Source organism: Andrographis paniculata, unplaced genomic scaffold (assembly GCF_009805555.1).
Source record: "Andrographis paniculata isolate CXL003 unplaced genomic scaffold, ASM980555v1 Contig46END, whole genome shotgun sequence".
NCBI lineage: Eukaryota > Viridiplantae > Streptophyta > Magnoliopsida > Lamiales > Acanthaceae > Andrographis > Andrographis paniculata.
Genome location: NW_026137580.1, coordinates 4,814,677 through 4,834,939, shown reverse-complemented (window position 1 = coordinate 4,834,939; position 20,263 = coordinate 4,814,677). Strand labels below are relative to the sequence as shown.

Genomic DNA, 20,263 nt, shown 5'->3' with positions numbered 1-20,263 from the left:
GATGACTTTTAATTAATTCTCTTTAGCTATTGGTTTTCGCAGATCGACTTCAGATGGGAGAAGTAGTGTCTACTATTCCAAGTACTTACCTTGTTATCCTTACTTTAAGCAATTCTATACTGTTATTCTATGAACGTGGGTTGACTGACATTTAACGCGCTAATTTTTGGATATTTTGCGTTGTTTCTAATTGTTTTATGTTATTCTCTTCTCTTGAGCTTGTTTTGGTTGCTTCCTTGAGTTCATTAATTTGCTGCATCTATTTCATAGGCATAATTTAATATGACAAATGGTGATATGCGAAATGTGTAGTCTGAAAATAGGATTAGGGAAACTTTGCTTTACTTGATTAATGAGTAGATGTCTTTTTCATTTTACAGCTATTGGGTTCAATGTGGAAACAGTGCAATATAACAACATAAAGTTCCAAGTTTGGGATTTAGGTGAGTTTATCATCCTTAATAGAATTGGGATTGTTTTCAAAGTTTTTTGGCTTTCAGGATCCTTGCTGTTTGACTTGGGCTTATGAATTTGTTTATTTTCATATGGGGTTCATCATTTTAATTTGTAATTTCTGAGTTTGGTTGTTATTGACTGTGTCATGTGTCGCCCTTGGTGATTTATGTTGAAATTATGAAAAGAAGGAGCTGAGGACTTCTTGGCTTTAGGTTTTCACTCTCATTAGAGCTCCAGAGCATGAAAACAAATGATGTCCATGGATGAATTATTCACATTAATACACAATGGAATGAATTTGTAACAACTATCAGCTATTAAATGTTGCCATTGGCTGTGGTTTCAAATGCTGCCATATATTATAAAAGATAATTGTAGGTTTATCTTAACTGAATTAGAGAATGTAGACTACAAGTCAACAATATCCTTCTAGTTAGCCTAAGATTTTTTTATTTAAATATATATAATCACTTCACCAATAAGGGAGGAATATTGTTTTGTTTCGGCGTGTCTCATGAGCTAAATGATTGGAATGTAAATGTTTTAAATTTGCTTCCTTATTTTTTCTTTTTCATTCTTTCCATCAAGGAGCCGAAGGATTCTATAAGCTATGATTTACTTTATAGACATACGATTTGCTTATGAGGGTGGGTCGTGATTCTAGAGTATAATTAGGCATCTAGGCCATTAAGCTTAATGGAACTACAAAACACAGTTATAACTTTAACCTGTGGAAGTCATAAAATAACATTCAAGAAAATAACCATGGGAATGCTCTTTGTTATCACAATTTCATTTATGCTTAGCGGTTTTGTGATTATTTAGTAGTTTCTCTTCCAACCATTTCTAAGAAGTCCATTTTGAAGTTTTTTATTCGTAACATTGGTGGTTCTCCTTGTTGTGGCAGGCGGGCAGACCAGTATCAAGTAACTAATTACTCAAAAAAGTTCCAAGTAATTACTTGTGATTTTTATTTCTATCGTCTATTTAGTTAATTTGTCCAATTTAATGGTTCTCTTTTCAATCACACAATACTGACATGTGTCTGTACCCTGTCTAATATTGCCTATTGGATTTGTGCAGTAATAACATTTCTTCGTTCTAAATCCATGTTAAAATCTCTCTCCAATGATTTTTTTTCATACTTTTCTACTTTTCAATAGAATGTTTTATTTTTTATTATGTATTTAAGAATTGATAGATTTAGTTAATTACTGCCACGGATAAATAGTTTACCCAGGTGAAATTGTCAAAATAATATTCTGTTTTCAAGTAGGAATTGCTTTTATTGTTATTATATTTTTTAAAAAAATCTAACTTTTTTCTTTTGTATATTTTTTAATACTTTATGTGGTGCTTGACAACATCAAGTTCACTTTAATTTTTCAATGGAAGTGGTAAAAATGTCTAGCAGCAGTTTTTTTTTTTTTTTTTTGCTACTATTATTACACACATTGGTTGTTCACTAGGAGCTTTGGTTAACTATTGAATTTCAATGATTGTTTATCTTGAATGTGTTCATATATACATAGGTGGATAAGTCGAAATTTTGAATTAAGACAACACTTTGCCAAATCCTTCAAATCTGGATAGATTGCTGGTACATTTTTTTGTTAATAGCCAAAGTGCTACATATTTTTATTACTAGATGATGCTACAGCGAGAATCCTTATTTCTATATAAAACATGAGTTGTGGTGAGTGAGTGCATCTTACAATAGACCTTACTCATCTTTGAACCAACCACATGATACACATATACTAAATGATAGTCTTATTTTCCGGTATCTTTTCCTTTTTATTTCTTATAAAACAAGCTCAGCTTTCTTTAGAACTTCCTAATCCCTTGAATCGATGCTAAGATGTTTTGCTTTGTTGTTTAGGCCATACTGGAGGTGCTACTTTCCCAATACTCAAGCGATAATATATGTTAGTGATTCAAGTGATACTGATAGACTAGTGGTTGCCAAGGAAGAATTCCATGCAATATTGGAGGTGATATTTTCCATTTATGTATTATCAGAAGAAAGTTCATCACCTATATATTTCAAAGGGGATGTTCTTGTTCCTTTTTACACCAAGGTTAATGGAAGATCAAATAAGCTAAACTTTATGTTACTTGACAGATCTTAAGAATGTAATGAAAATATTTTTTATTTCATATGTCACCATCACATATTCATGGTAAACAACTTGCTTGTGCTTGGCTTCAACAGGTATGTTGTCCCGATTATGGTACTTTTAGTTGTCAAAGGTTAACAATGTTCTCATTAATTGTGAAGCTTTAAATTTCAAGAACATAATCAGAATTAGAGTGATGATTTTTTAATAAACACTTTAGTAGTTTTTGTAAAATATTGAATGGCCACTGTTTGCATAATTTTGCTGCACATGATCCTTTGAAGTTCTCTGAGTGTTCTTACAGTAAGTTCCTACCTAGGTGGCCCTGGAACTTGAACCAGTACTTAACAGTTTGTTTACCTTTAGCTTTGGTTTTTATATTTTAGGCCTTGGCAGTTTTGTTTTCAACTTAAATAGAAATGAAAAATGGTTCTTGTTTCTAGCTGTTTTAATTTTCCCTACATCAGTTAAACTGTTTGTTTAAACTCCTAACGATATTTGTGAATGATTGGCTGTACTTTCCTCTTTCTTATATGGAATTACATTGGTCCCATGCCAGGAGGAAGAGCTAAAAGGCGCTGTTGTCCTCTTGTTTGCTAACAAGCAGGTGGAATTTTATACCATTCTTTCTGCTATATATATATATATAAACATTAACATTGCACTTAATTTACATACGATAAGCAGAAATTTCTTGATGCATTTGCATACTTGTTAACTCTGTGTGTCGGTTGAAGTTGCTTGTTAATCCACTCACAAGTTAGATAAGTGTACTCTCTTATGGCTTAACATTATCTGACTTACAGGATCTTCCTGGAGCAATGGATGATGCTTCGATAATTGAGGCCTTAGAGTTGCACAAAATTAAGAATCGGTAATGGGCTATCTTCAAAACTTCCGCCATAAAGGGAGAGGGCCTCTTTGAGGGCCTAGACCGGTAATTCATGGATATATAATGTGCTTTGGTACCTAATTCATGGATATAATACCATGTATTGTACGACATATCTAAATATACATACTCGTATTGTTCTAGTTGCAAAGCTTTACACTTCTAATGTCTGTGTTATGGCATGTTATACATATAATTTGAACGTCTGTTGATATCTATGGCTCAATATACTCAAAAATTGCACTTGTGGATATTGTAGGTGACACACTTTCCCTGGTCAAGGTCTTCGTGACATCCGCCTCAGTCCCGAACACACCCCTTATTTTGCCGACCATTGCTGGGGCGACTACCCTTCGCGATGTCGTTGGTGAAAATCCTATTGAATGGAACTACAAGGATGTACGGATCTACTTTCATACCTTTCTTGTATTGTCTTGAAAAATTTATAAGAAATACGACTTAAACTAATCTTTGTGTTGGCCATTGCAGCTCATGCACCGCCCCTGAAGCGTATCTACCGATTCACCCATGTTAGTTGCCCCGTTTGTCTTATGGAATGTATGTCATACCTATTTTTGGATGGATTGTGTTGAGGCTGTGTGAACGATATGTGGAATTGATGCATAGACCATTGGAGTTTTAATTCGTGTGGTGAAAGATGTGGTTATGGATTGATGGATATCCGTACTTGCTTATTGTTAGGTTTGGTGTTTGAACTGTTAAGCCCGTTTTGCGGAACAAGATGTTGCTGTGTAGTGCTTGCTAGGCTTGTTTTATGGGTTGCTTTACTTCGTTGTTAGGTATGGAGATTGTCAAGTAAAATCTGTGGTGTCCATGGGCCTTAATGTTGGGATTCAGATTTTACTATGAATTAATGTTTGCATGTATTGCCAATGATGATGTTTATAGCATTATGTGTATACGGAATTTCTTTCGGTATTGGGGAGATCACAGCAGGTCATTTTGTTCCACACATTTTTAATTGCAGTAACACCTATTTTTCATAGCATGATATTTCTGCGTAACAAAAGGATGAAATACCGTGACAAAAAGTGGTCCTTGGATATTTGTTGTTTCAGGTTGTTCCGTGACTATAGGAAAGTATATTTTTTATTACGGGTTCAGTGTCGTTACAAATATTCGTAACAAAAACCAAATATGACAAGCGATCACAGGAACGTTTTTGTAACGCAACGACCTTTCGTAACAAATATCGTAACTAAAAGCTCTGACACACGCGCGGAAGGATCGACATTTGGTTACGAGAGGAAATTCGTAACAAACAGCGTAACAAAAACCCTGCATTAGGGAGCGTTGACCGACAGTAATAGTTACGAAAAACGGCGTGGCAAAAAACATTTGTTACGCGAGTACACATTACGGAAAAAAGTCGTAACAAAGGCGTAGCAAATACACAAATTGCACGAAAAATGGCTTTTTGTTACGATTTTCCAGCCGTAGTAGAAAACCGTTTTTTTAGTAGTGCAGGTGGTTGTGTTTTTCCTTCCGGACTGTGTCTTTTTTTAGTTGACACAAAAGACATTTTGTTGTTGTGGCTATTGAATGGGGTTATGACTATGTTCAGCTGGTATTAGTAATTGACTTTATATTTTTTTTGGCTTGCTTTTAGTATTTCAAGTTTCATGTATGGATGCAATGGTTTGCTCTGGAGTGATGCAAATGTATCATTTTTTTTTGTTTGTATTCACAGTTTCCCCGGTATGGTTTGATCACATTTGGTGGCAATGTATAGTTTATGTACAAGCAACCTATCCGATGGATGCAATGGTCTGTCATTGATGATTTACACAAGAGGTGTGTGAATGTGTTTGTTTGAATTTTGTGTTCTACAACTAAGCTGTCACAAAAATAAGCAAATATAAAACAGTTTGCAATTTTTCTATACTAAAAATGTGATTTTTCATTGCCAAATTGTAATCCATCAATATTCACATGGTATATTCAAAGAACGATGCTATAAGCTACCTTAACTACATCCAAGTAATGGCAAAACACATGCCATGCATACTTATACCTGTGTAAACTATTTTAACTGAAAATTAGTAAGTCTTCCCTAAACTCCAGAAGCAAACATCAATCTTTACAACCCAAAACAATCTTCACAGCCTAAAAGAATTCTCCCTGTAATTAAACAAAATAAAAAAAAAACATTTAATAATTGTGTAAAGCAAACACGTTAATAGAAAAGATGGATTAATAATCACAGTACAACGACCAAGAAATGAATCTTGATTTTGTACAATGAGGGACAAGAACTATAATTTAATAATAATGATAAATGCAAATTTGCATTTTAATTAATTAAGGAATCATTAAAGTTGCCACAGGCATGTACAAAAACTTTATATTATTCTTTACTAGTGTTTAAACAACAAAATAAACTTATGACATATCAATACATAAATATGCATTCTGCAACTAGTTATGAAAAAAGTTTATACCTAATCCTGTTTCATTTTACTTTGTTGAAAGGAACCGAACCAAGATGTTGTAAATTGTTCTTCTTATGGATCTTGGTTACCCGTCTCTGGAGAATTGTGTATTTAATAATATTCCCCGTATTCTCATCATAATCAAAGGATATTCAAATATTGGAACTACGTAATTCTGATATTGCAAAAGTATATATCGTAGTGAGAATGAACGAATTAGATGAAAATCAGATCCAAACAACATAGATGGACATTATACATTGACTCAAACTTTTTTAGATGTAACACTTGATTCAAGGGAATTGATATATTGAAATTAAACTGATTGTTTATATTGAATTAGTAAGTATAAAAATTATTGAAATAATATAATAATAAAGAATGATAAATATAACAAATGCATATAGTATTCTAAATCCAAATCAAACCAATTTTCCGTTATCATAAACCTTTCAAAATCAAAGCAAATACAGTAAAGAAGTAGATCGATATACACCCATTAAACTAGAACATTTGTCATTAGTAAGAAAACATAAGATTCAAAAAATTCTTGAGAAATTTCGAATCGAAAGCCACAAAGTCCTAACTTCCTCCTGCCATATGTGTTTGTTGTTAAATATTTGAAACAAACATACTTATCCAAACTTCAAAACTAAATCGGTGACGGAGGAAATCAACGGAGGAAATCAATAATCGGTGGGATGTTACCAACAAATATGATTTTCAGTTCAATTATGAAAATTTCACAAGAAAATCGGAAGGAAGAATATGACCGACGAATATAAAAAATGGATATGTTAGAGATTTTTAAAATAAGAAGAATTAAAAAATATGTTTTGTAAAGGCCATTGCGTATGTTTTAGAATTTGAAGCTTAGATATGTAAAACTAAGAACATTCGCATCGGGGGGGTTTCTCCACAATGGAGAATGCGGCGAAACCCATGTCATCTTTTTATTAAAAAAATAAAATCAAATTAATGATGCTCCCAACATTTCTGCACGAGCCTTGCTTTCTTTATTTTGCCCATGTGTCCTAATTAAAATGGGACACATAGGCAAAACATTTTAATGTATTTTATTATTTATTTTATATATTTTATTTGAATTGTATTTGTGTATATTAGTATTTTTATATTTTATAAATTATTTTTATAAAATAATATTAATATTGAGAGTATTTTTTATTTAATTAAATATAATTAATCAATTATAATAAATATATATTAATAAAATTGTACCATAAAATTAAATTTTCATTTCATATTAATTTTATTGAATTTATTTATTTTTTATTTAAAGACACATAAATTTATACCATAAAATTGAATTTTCACATCATATTAATTTTTAAATAAAATAATAATAATAATAAATATTTTTTATTGTTTATAAATTAAATTATTAAATAAATAAATATGAATAAATATGTATATTAGATAAAATTTATTATTATTTAAGTTATTTTAAAAATAAATAATTTAATAATATGGAAGAAAGAGAAATTAAAATTGGTGTAAATGAATTTTTTTTATGAAGATATAAAATAAAATGAATTTTTCCGATAATGTGACGGAAATAGAATATTACGTAAAAGAGAAAAAGAGAAAGAAAGAAGAAACCATGTTAGATTTGATTGATGCTGATGACCTAAGACCATCCACAACGGGAGGCGCCTCCAACTTAGCGCCTCCCACGTCACCATTTTATTAAAAATAAAAAAATTTGTCTGACACAAGAACCAAATGCTGCGAAAATAGAGTTCTTCCCTGTAATTCTTCTTTTTGGGTGGGCCAATGTGCCTATTTTTATATTTAATAATTAATATTTAAATTATATATATCATATTTATATTAATTTGTTTGTTTTAAAGATTTTATTTAAATTTATTATATAAATTTTATTTAATATTTGTAATAATAGAAAGTTTAAATATATTTTTATTTTTATTTTAAATAGTTTTTAATGAATATTTTATAAATATTTAATCTAATATCTACTATTAATTTAATTATAATTATTGATTAAAAATATTTTTTATTAACATATATAACTTAATTAAAATTATACATAATACAAATAAAAATAAAAATACATGAAAATATTCATAAATTTAAAAATAAACTTACATGACTTGATTAAGATTACACACAATACAAATATTAATTAAAAATGCATAAAACTGTTCATAAATTTAAATGCAAACTAACGCGACCTAATTAAAATTGCAGACAATACATATAATAATTAGAAATACATGAAAAAATACTAATAAATTTGAATGCAAACTTAGGGAAAGCATTCGCGTGCCAACCTTTCTTTCACTCCTTTTTCAAAATCAGTCAGATTATCATCACCTTTATTCATTAACATCATGAGCATTTCCATCTTATTTGAAGCAAGTTGTAGTCATTTAGCATCCTGATCAATCTTCCTTGCTGTTTTTTTCCAATCTTTTAGCTTTCAGAAGTGCTTCTATTTTTTCGGATTGTTGCTTCAAACTTTGTTCCTTGAATGCTGCCATATGTTCCATACTTGAGCTAAATTCGCTGTTTTTTTTGTAAAATTTTTCATATTTTTCAGTAGGATTTGAATTGAATTCCTCGTTTTGCACCTGTTTCCCCCTCTTCTTACTTACTTTAATACCAGGGGGCGAATAGGAGGAGTTGGGTCATCCACATCAAAGTATGGTGTCGCCTAACACGAACTTGAATAACCACCATCTTCACTTATTTTCGTTCGCTTTGAACTTCCACCACTATTACGAGATGATTCGCAGTAACTGGCCTTCCATTTGGGCTCATCTCTGAGTATACGCCAAGCATCTTCATGGACGAAACCTTTCTTCTCACTGCCATTTGAATATATCTTCTTTGCTGCATTGAGGGCATCCTTGCTTGCATGTCCAAAGATTTTTACATTGAGTAACACATCTGCTCGTTGCACTTTCAGGCTTGTTCTCCATGTAATACGTTGCGATTCTTTTCCAGAAAGCACTACTTGGTTGGTCAGTGTTGGTTATGACATCCTTACTTGTGTTTAGCCATGCACTGATTAAAAGTTCGTCTTCGGTCCAGCTCCACACTTTTCTCGTATCTTTGTTTTTTGTATTGTCAGGGACATCATCATCTGCTAAATTGATAGGTGTGCAGTATTGTGGGGTGTCCATTGCTTCAGTGGCTTGCATCATGAATTGAGGAGATGATGAACTTCCGAATGCTTGAAAATTTGGAGGATAGGAGTTTGGAGGAATTTGATAATATGGTGGAGGATTGAATGGCTGAAATGGGAGATTAGATGTAGGGAACATTGGTTGATTTCCTAACATGTTCATAAAACTTGGAAATCGAAAAGAATTTTGGGGATCTTCGAGAGTTGGGATCCATTCGTGGGAAATTCAGGAGAAAATATAGAGAGAAGAAAATGAAGAGAGAAGATTATAAGGAGATGATGTAGATCATACGAAGTAAGTATGTAGTGTATTTATAGTAAACATTGCAACGGCTATATTCCTCAATTGTATGCTCAACGGCTATATATGTGTCAATTGGCAAAAACATATGCTCAATTGTATCAAGATATTGAGCACATCAACAATGAAAATGAGGGAAGCTCGCGGCAACGTCGACGGAGAACATACAGAGAGAGGAATTGTGAAGATGGCCATACTCGATTATTCAATGATTATTTTTCTGATAACCCCGTGTATCCAAGTTCTTATTTTCGTCGTAGGTTCCGAATGAGAAAGCATGTCTTTCTTCGCATCGTAGATCGACTCTCTAATGAAATGAAGTTCTTTCAGCAACGGCGTGATGCTACAAGAAGAGATGGATTGTGAGCATTACAAAAATGCACAGCAGCAATACGTGTATTGGCATATGGCACAGCTACTGACACTGTTGATGAATATCTTCGTCTTGGAGAAAGCACCACAAGGGCTTGTTTGAAGCAATTTTTTGAAGGGATATGTTCTCTATTTGGTGAGGAATACCTACGACGACCAAATTCTGCTGATATACAACGATTATTATTTGTTGCAGAGACACGTGGCTTTCCAGACATGCTAGTAAGTATTGATTGTATGCACTGGGAATGGAAAAATTGTCCGGCTGCTTGGAAAGGGCAATTCGAACGTGGAGATTATGACAAACCTATAGTTATATTAGAAGCTGTAGCATCATACGATCTATGGATTTGACATGTATTTTTTGGCACACCAGGTACATGCAATGACATTAATGTACTTGATCGATCTCCGGTATTCGATGACTTTTTGAATGGGAAGGCTCCAAAAGTTAATTTTGTTATCAACGGTCATCAATATAATATGAGATATTATCTTACTGATGGAATTTACCTTTCGTGGGCAACTTTTGTTCAATCAATTCGTCTGCCTCAAGGTTATAAAGCATAAATATTTGCGCAACATAAAAAAGTGGTTCGAAAAGATGTGAAGCGTGCCTTTGGTGTATTACAAGCTTGGTTTGTCTTCATTAAAACTTCATCACTTATTTGGGATATCAATTTACTAGGTAAAATAATGAAAGCATGCATCATATTGCATAATATGATTGTAGAAGATGAAAGAGACACTTACATGCTTTATTACGATATATCTCAATATGATCAAGTGGAGACAAGTGCTAACTCGAATTGGTCATACAACAATACGAGACATGCAACTATGGAGCAATACCTACAGAATAGAATGCGACTCTGAGCTAGGGAAACACACCATCAACTCAAAGCGGATTTAGTTGAACACATTTGGGATAAGTTTGGTCAATCGGGTATTTAATTTATTTGAAAAATATATTGTAATATTATGTATTTTTTTATTAAATTTGAGTTTGAACTTTAATTATTATATTATTATGCAAGTGTGAAATTATTATTTTTATTTATTTTATTTATTTATGCTAAACCCTAAACCCTAAATAATTGTTTTATTTTTTATTAAATATTATAAGAATATAATATAATTGAAAAATATAATTTTATCTTATAAATATATAAAATATTTAATAATGTGGAAAAAATAGAGATTTTAAAAGATTCTTTGATGTAGATATAAAATATAATTAGAGTTCTTTGTGATAGAGAAGAGAGAAACTGACAAGTCGCATAATGCATAATGCAAGCAGAAAAAAGAATAAAAAGAAACCGTCTATGGTTATCTAGATTGCGGATGGCCTAAAGCAAATTCACCTTGACACGTAATAAAAATAAAAGCTTTTTTAGGCTGAGCCATTGTATTTGCTCTCGTAATAGCAAGATTGCAGCAGGGCGGGCGGAGTGAGGCATATTTGGTTGAAGTCTTGAAGGGGTGTTGAGTAGCGTTGTCATTCATAATTCCGTAGACGAGCGAGCATGAGCCTCTCTGTCCCCTCGCATATTCTCAGCCTCAATGCCAATACCAATGCCAATGCCGATGTTCTTGCCGCCTCCAAATCCTGTACTCACCCCTTTTTTTCACCTTCACCTATTCATTTCACTAAACGGATTCGTCGCTTCCCAACCCTTAGAGTATGGGCGCGCGGAGGAGGAGGAGGAGATGACACTGTCATTTCCCCGGTCAAGTCCCTTCGGCGCCTTCTCGCTTCACCCGGAATTCACTTAGCTCCTGCTTGTTTCGACGCCCTAAGCGCCAAGCTCGTCGAGAGAGCTGGTTTTGATTTCTGCTTCACTACTGGTATTGCCCATTCTTCACTTCTGCTTACTCCTAGAACTGAACCTAGAATGTTCAATTAGATGGACAGGGAAAAGGGCTTCAAAATAAACTCTGTGCCTGTCTTCCGCGGATCAGCGGGGATGGGCTTCTTTAGTTGTCTGGGATACTCGTGGCAAGTGATACCTTGCGTTTTTTGTTAATTTATTCTAGGGTTTACTTTTTCCCATTCATTGTCCGTTCATTTATTAAAGAATTGCTGTGTCTGTCCCGTCCCGCCACTGGTCCTTTTGAATTTCTGTGACATGTTTAACTCTTATTATATACAATCACAAGTTGCTTAACTTATGTAGCCAGGAAAATGAGGAATGTGTAGTAAACTTATATGATTGTGTAAGTAAGAGTAGGGCAAAGGTAGTGGCGTCTTAAAAAAGCTGTGTTCTTTCAGTCACCATGTACATACTTGATATTTAAATTCCTTATGTTCTCCACATAATCATAGAAGACCTAATTGTAACAGATGACTTTTTGTGGAATGAACATCCTCTGATTCCTCTCCCACCCTTGTATATAGCTGCAGCTTGCAGAAGTTCTGTTCAAATCTCCTGTTTCATCTTTGTATCTCAAATCTAGTGCTGAGAGTTCTTGTGTTCAAATGCCTGCAACTCTTTTATTAAAAAGTGTCCTGCCTGTAATTTTGGTAATCAGAGCGTCGTTTACTTATGAGAGGATGTGGATGAAATGTGAATAAATATAAAGTGATATGCTATCCTTTTAGTTTAACTATCTAGGAAAGGTGGTTGCTTCATTTTGTACCTTGATATTGTCTGCTTCATAACATAGGAGGGGCTTATAGAAATAGTTGATTTGTTTGAACTTGTCTATATTGGAAAAAGCAAGGTAATAGTTCATTATTTTCTTTCAGTCATTGAAACCATTTGCAGCTGAAATTTGTATGCTGATTTGGCTGTTAGGCTTGCTGCAATGTTGTTTAGTGTGATATAACTTTCTCATAATAATCTCCATTGGGAATATCACATTTAGAAGAAATATCTGCCGCATCACATCTTTCATAATTTTAAAGACTGGCTTTACTTTATTGTTATCTAAAGTTTTTACAATATTTCTCAATTTCATGTAGAACTGGTGGTATCACATGAATCCAGATTTTTTGAATCTCTATTTTTATCAGCTTGCTTCTATACAATGAACATGCTGTTGGAGAAAACAATGATGCTTTTTCAATTCTTAGGTTTCGGAATATCAGCTGCCCGGTTGGGACTGCCAGACACTGGATTTATTTCGTATGGAGAAATGGTGGATCAAGGACAACAAATTACAGGAGCTGTTTCCATCCCCATCATTGGTGATGGAGATAATGGATATGGTAACCCAATGAATGTTAAGAGAACTGTCAAAGGATATACTAGAGCTGGCTTTGCTGGAATCATTCTTGAGGATCAGGTTTATATTGCTGATGTTCCTCGTTTTGTTAATTTATACACTTGATATCTCCCTCAAATTGCCTCTCACGTTTGTGATGTAGCATATTTGGATTTTCCTTGGCATATGTGGATGTACTCAGTATTTATAGATGTATTTGTCTCCAAACTAAAATTTTTGTTGTGGTCAGTTTTAGAAATCAGTTGGATTACAGTTGAGCTTTCTTCCTTTGCTTATTGTTGCTCTTTCCAAGGTTTCACCTAAAGCTTGTGGTCATACACAAGGGCGGAAAGTTGTATCTAGGGAGGAAGCAGTAATGAGAATAAAAGCAGCTGTTGATGCTCGTAAAGAGAGTGGATCTGACATTGTTATAGTGGCACGGACTGATTCACGTCAAGCCATGTCATTAGAAGAGTCTCTATGGAGGGCACGTGCTCTTGCTGATGCTGGAGCTGATGTTGTATTTATTGATGCTCTTGCTTCAAAAGCAGAGATGAAGGCCTTTTGTGAAGTTTCTCCAGCCATTCCAAAAATGGTATTGCATCTTCAATTTTTAATCCTCTAGTTTCAAGTTAAAAATACCTCCAATACTAATATTATCTGTAAAAGAATTTCATTTGTTTTTTAACTCTCTCTGGATATCAATGACATGGGAAATAAAATGGTTGGGAAAATTTAATCGGTTAAAGTGGAAATTTTAGTATTTTGTTACAAAATGGATGTAGAATAATATGGATGCCGGATAACTGGATGTTTCCATGCCGTTATGGGCATGCTTGGTAAGTTGGTTGAATCCTGTGTTTATTCTAGTATCAATAAGTCTTTTATCATTACAACTTGGGAATTCTGCTTATCCAAATAAGTGATCAATTTACGGGCAAGTTCTAGCTTAGAAAATCGATTACTTTGATGGTCCATTGGCTGTTTTTTTGAGGCATCTCTTTGATATGAAATCTGAGTAGTTTCAGTTTTCTGTTGAACATCTTGGCATTTGATCTGATTCACCATACTTTCATATCTTGTTGAGATAGTGGTTTTAATTTTGTTGACCTATATCGCTTTCTACATCGCATGATGGAATGTTTAAGCATTTCAGAGCTTAACTTTATCTTTCTTTATTCTGAATAAGCTTTTCAATTATGTTATTTGTTATTGTGAGAAACTATGTGAAATGATCTTTTTTGAGGAAACAAATATTTTGTTGTTCTTTTTTCCTCTGTGCAGCCAGAGATCCCATAATTCATGGGATAAGATAGATAATCATTTCATTTTTTTTACTAGAAAGTTTTGTATAAAAGGCTGGCCTATCCGTATTTAAAATACAGTTTTTTGACAGACTTTCTCTCATTTAGTTATCCTTTTCTTCTGTTCAAAATCTAGGATGGTATCGGAGCAGTTCTTTCTTGGGAACTATTCTTGATTTTACTACTTTTCTCTCCTTGGTTCAACCAGCCTTAAATGGTTTTCTAGAATCTTTTCTCAAAGTTTATTAGTCCTAATCACTGGAGGCTGCTACGGATCCAAATACGAAGTTGCTTTCTGCATAGGGGAGCCTTTGACTGATGTTGGACGACATAGAAGGCTAGTTGGAAAGTTCAATTATCTCACTATCATCTGTAAGTGTGGTGAGTTAATTCCTTCAATCTTCATGTGACTTTCATTGGAAGACACTAATGCGCATTTTGCTGTATATCAAAGGATCTCTCCTAAAAGGCTTACTTTTAGCGCTGAGACTGAGTATCATACTATGGCCTTAGCTCCATGTGAGCTTTTTTGGATTAAACTATTACTTGTGAACTCAAATTCTGTTGGATATTTAGATGTTGATTGGGTAGGGTGACTAGGGTCTGTAGTTGATAGATATTCTACCTCTTGTTATTGTATTTGTTGGAGATAATTGATATCTAGGAAGAGTAAAAAGCAAAATGTACTTGCACGTTCTAGCGTTGAGGTTGAGTATCATACTATGGCCTTAGCTACGTATGAGCTTTTTTGGACCAAAAATATTCCTTGTAAACTCAAATTGTGTGAGGTGATGAAGTTGTAGTGTGATAACTAGACAATAACATTGCATGAAACCCAATGTTTTATGAATGAATGAAGCAAATTGAAATAGATTGTTACTTCACGAGGAAAAAGTGTTATATGGATGCATAGATACAAATATGTGTCTTCATATGATCAACTTGTAGAAATATTAACAAAAGCCATAAGAGATCCTAGATCATAAGTCATTTGCAGCAAGCTTGACTTGTACGCTCCAACTTAAAAAGAAGTGTAAGATTTATATCTATATATAATTTAGATAGATTTGATAAGGTTAAGATTATTATTATGATTAGATATTAATTTTTTTTGTTAAGATAGATGATCTATAATGACTATGAGCCCGTTTGGATTGATTTAAAAAATAAGTAGAAGTCAAAAGTAGAAGCAGTTTAATTTTGTGTTTGGATGAGTCTATAAAAAAAGCAGCTTTCATAAAAAAGTATTTGGATGTAACAGAGTTGAAAGTGCTTTTAAATTGTTAATATAATAGTATTTTTTCTATAAAACTTTTATAATTTATTTTTAAATTTTATTAATTATATTTAAAGATTTTAAATTATAGTATAAAAAATATATTTTTAAAATTTAGTTATTTATATTTTAAAATTTTAATTTAAGGATAATATATAATTAAAAAATAAAATTTACAATCCAATATTAAATTATTTGTATTTTAAAATTTATTTTAAAATTATATAAATTATATTAATAATTTTAGTATAATTAAAAAATTATATATTCCTATTTAAATTTGGTATCTTAATTATAATTTTAAATTTTAAATTTTAATTAAAATATAACATATAAATTAGAAATAATAATTTATTTTTTATTAAAATATAATATATATAAATTCTTATATTATATATATAAATGAATTGTTTTTATATTATATTGTATTATTGTATTGTATTTATTATTATTATTATTATTATTATGGATAGAACAATAATTTCGACTGAAAAGTGCTGCTTAAGGTGCTTCTGAAAAAAACGCTTTTCAGCCTAAAAGACTGCTTCTACTTTTGGTCAGAAGCCAATGCAAACAGGTAGAAAATATGTTTTTTAAAGCAGAAGCCAAAAGTTCCTACCAAAAGCCAATCCAAACAAGGCCTAAGTATCTTCATTTTTTTTTTCTTTTTATTGAGATAAAAATAATTTCCCTTTATTTTCTTTTTATTGAGATAAAAAAGTAGGCAATAAATGGGCTTAGACCCGAAAGAAAGAGTAGCTGTTAGAGAGCAACACCAAGATGGACAAGGAATCGAAATGCAAGAGGAAGAGGAGCCTCGCCCATTACTGGTGTATCGACGACGGGGACAGGCTAAGACCTGCTATTCGCGGGTTTAGACTTATTTACATATCTTTCTAATTAAGACATTATAATTGGATTTGGGCTTGGACTTTTATTATTGAATGGGCTTTATTTTCAATAAGTTAGTAGGAGTATTTAAAGAGGCATCTAGGGTTTGAAGACATTATTCTTGATATGAATAAATAAAGAGCCCAGTGGCTTTTGGCCAAACAATTGGTTTCGTTTGATTGTTTTCTATTGCTTGTTTATGTGTTCTACCAATTGGTCCGACCTGCCGGATTCCGATCCCGTTGTCATGGTAACAACACGATCTGCAATAGAGCGACTGGACAAACTTGAAGTTGATCAAGCTGAGATGAAGGAGAATATGAAGACGACTAACATCCAATTGGCAAAGATCATGACGACTCACTGAATTCTCGAAAGTGATTCTAAAACCCTCTGGATTGCAGCAATCGGCGACAGGCCACTAAGTGGAGAATAGCGCGACGGCGGAGAGTGGCACATCGCCGCACCACTGCAACCAACACGGCTGCCCCCGGCCGCGGTGCCACTACAGCCGGCGATTGACTCCCGATTGCAGTCGGGCCATATGCAACTTCCATTCTTTAATAGTTCGGATCCAATAGGATGGTTGACCCATGTGAATCAACAGTTTGAAATTCATAACACCAGTCCGGAGTTAAAGGTGCTTGCAATAGTGGTGGCTATGGAAGATGCTGTATTATACTGGTCAACCTGGTTACGCTCGCGCAAATCGGGACTGATATGGGAAGAATTTTCGCAAGCGCTGGTAGCGAGATTTGGTACGCGCTGTAGGGAGTCCCTTCAAATGATTGACAGACATTAAACAAGAAGGATCTGTGGACGATTATGTAACGCTATTTGTAAACTGGCTAGCCAAGTTTCGGGTTTGACAGATGCACACTACCTCGAATACTTTATGAAGGGTTTAAAGGATTTTATCCGAAATTCACTTTGTCTTCTTAGACCCGGAGACCTCGAAACAGCCATGGAATTGGCTAGGGCTATTGAGGATAATATCGAGGTGCAGGCTAGTGGCTGCGCATTCCGAAGTTTCAACAGTCACGCACCGCGCGCGAATCTCATGTCTCGACCAAATCCCTCGAACACGAGCATGTTTAGAGGGGGAGCCTCACTGCATCCACCGGTAGTATTTCCAAGCCTCCGATCGAACCCTCCCAGCACGGCCGATGACGACCAGTCAATCGACATGCCGTCTCCGATTTACTCGCCTATCACCCTAAGATTTGGCCGATCTGATGGCAAAAAGGTTGTGCTTTTGCTGCAAGAAACCATATTCACCGGGACATGAAGGTCCCCTTAAACAACTGCGAGTCATGATTGCTGAAGAGGGAGAAGCGGTCTTGGACCTTTAACAACATGAGTACTATGAACCCACTAGACAGGATGGTCGGAAGAACAAACAGATGCACTTACTGAAGGGGGTACCTTACCGGTTTTCTCTATGGCGGGTTTATTAAGTCCGCGGACTATGCGCCTGCTCGGGGTTATGCAAGGAAGGCCAGTGACAATATTGATCGATAGTGGTACTAGCCATAACTTTATATCTTCCTTAGTATCCGACTTGCGACTACAACCCGACCGTACATGAAGATTTGGAGTTCAGTTGAGGGATGGGCAGAGGCCGGAATTTGCAGAAGTGTGTCGGGGTATTACGGTCTCTTTATCCGAGTGCTAGGTAACCATCGATTGTTTTGTATTTCCACTTGGAAGGGTTGATATTATTTTGGGCATAGCCTGGCTGGTCACACTTGGATCCTACATATAAACTTCAACCTAGAATATTTGAGTGTGTATCCTTTGTGCATGTTCATAGTAATGAAATGAGAAAATTGGACCTTAGGGCTATCAAATGTGTATTCTTAGGGTATTCTACCACACAAAAGGGATACAAATGCTTTCACCCCTTATCAAAAAGATTCTATGTGTCAAGAGATGTCACCTTCAACGAACAAGAAAGCTACTTCAAGCAGCCTCATCTTTGGGGGGATAATGTAAGTGTTAGTTATATTATCTATAGAGGTATTTTTGTATTTATAATAGTATGAGGGCAGTTTAGGTATTTTGTATAGTTTTAATATATTAGGGTTTTGTATATTTTAAAATCATTCTTTATTTTGACGTTAATAAAAAAAAAACAGCGATATTCTTCTCAAGAAACTTTCATCTATCAAAGCTGAACTATATCAGTTTTACCTCCGGGGAAAACGGCTGAAGAGGAGCTTGCTCAGCGTGATACATTCTATATGGTGTGTACACTAATTGGTCTTCGTCCAGAGTTGAGTCCGGTTCGTGATAAATTCCTTTCCAGCTCAACAGTTCCGACCCTTCATGATGTTTATTCTCGCTTATTACGTGTCTTCTCTGTGGCACATCCGATTATTGATTCTGCAGACAAGTCTGCTCTACTAGCTTCACCTTCTTCACATATGCGAGGTGATCCTAGTCCTCATAGGAGCTCTCGTGGGACGTCTCATCCACGCTGCACTTATTGCAACATGTGGGGCCATACTTGTGATAAATGTTTTAAATTGCATGGTTGGCCACCTTGGGTTGTTCCGCAGGTTGAAACTCCTCAGTTATCGGGTAATTCTATCACTTTGACTGGTTCAGACTATGAGGAGTATCTTGCATACTAAGCTTCAAAGCAGTCATCTCATTCACCCGTTGCCTCTGTCGTTCACACTGGTACCTCTCTTGGACCATGGGTTTTTTATTCTGGCGCCTCTCATCACCTATTTGGTAATCCAAAATTGTTTTCCGAATTCATAAGTCTACCTTATTAGTTGATGTTACTTTAGCTAATGGGTCACGAGTTTCTGTTAAGGCTGGCGGTGATGCTCAACCATTGCCATGTGATCCCTTATCCTCCGTTCTTTTTGTTCCTCATTGTCCATTTAATCTTGTTTCTGTTAGTCAATTAACCAAAACTTTGAACTGCTCAATTACGTTTGACTCTAATTCATTCTCTATTCAGGACCGCAAAACGGGGAGGACGATTGGCAAAGTACTTGAACTCCATGGACTGTACCACCTTGACCACCCTCCACCACCTTCACTCCCAATTGCATGTTCCACTGCCAGTTCTCCTCAACTACTACACCGATGGTTGGGTCATCCGAGTCTCTCTAAGTTGTGTCGGCTTGTTCCAAGTCTTTCTAGTTTATCTTCATTGTCCTGTGAATCGTGTCAGCTAGGAAAACAAACTCGCGTTTCGTTTCCCCGGCAGGTTAATAATAGGGTTGATATGTCTTTTGCTTTAGTCCACTCTGATATATGGGGTCTGTGTTGAACTACTTCTGTAGTTGGGTTTCAGTACTTTGTTACCTTTGTTGATGATTTCTCAAGATGTACTTGACTTTATTTGATGAAAGCTCGTTCCGAACTATTTTCTGTCTTTGAAACATTTTATGCTGAAATTTGAAATCAGTTTGGTGTGTCTCTTAAAATACTTCGGACGGATAATGCCACTGAATACTTCTCTACTAATATGACTCAGTTTATGTCATCTCATGGTATTTTACATAAGTCCTTTTGTGTCTATACTTAGCAAAATGGGTTGGCTGAACGCAAAAATCGCCACCTAAGTGAGACTGCTCGTATTTTGCTTGTGATTCATCATGTTCCTTTCTGGTTTTGGGCTGATGTTGTTCTTACTGCCTGCTATCTTATCAACCGCATGCCGTCCTCGGTTCTTCAGAATAAAATTTCCCCACCAGATGTTGTTCCCTCAAGATCCTTTATGTTATTTACCCCTTCGTGTCTTTGGGTCTACTGCATTTGTGCATGATCACTCCTTGGGTCGGAATAAGTTAGCTCCACGTC

At 34.6% G+C, this 20,263-nt stretch overlaps 1 protein-coding gene across 1 annotated transcript in view; it reads left to right on the top strand.

Annotated features, from left to right (window-relative positions):
* The first annotated feature begins 11,179 nt into the window (after positions 1 to 11,179).
* Positions 11,180 to 20,263, top strand: part of LOC127252642 (uncharacterized) — a 29,964-nt gene continuing 20,880 nt past the window's right edge. The window contains exons 1-3 of the mRNA XM_051276914.1: positions 11,180 to 11,611; positions 12,840 to 13,051; positions 13,284 to 13,565. Coding sequence (XP_051132871.1) covers positions 11,290 to 11,611; positions 12,840 to 13,051; positions 13,284 to 13,565 — 816 coding nt within the window. The 5' untranslated portion in view covers positions 11,180 to 11,289. The remainder of the gene's footprint in view (positions 11,612 to 12,839; positions 13,052 to 13,283; positions 13,566 to 20,263) is intronic.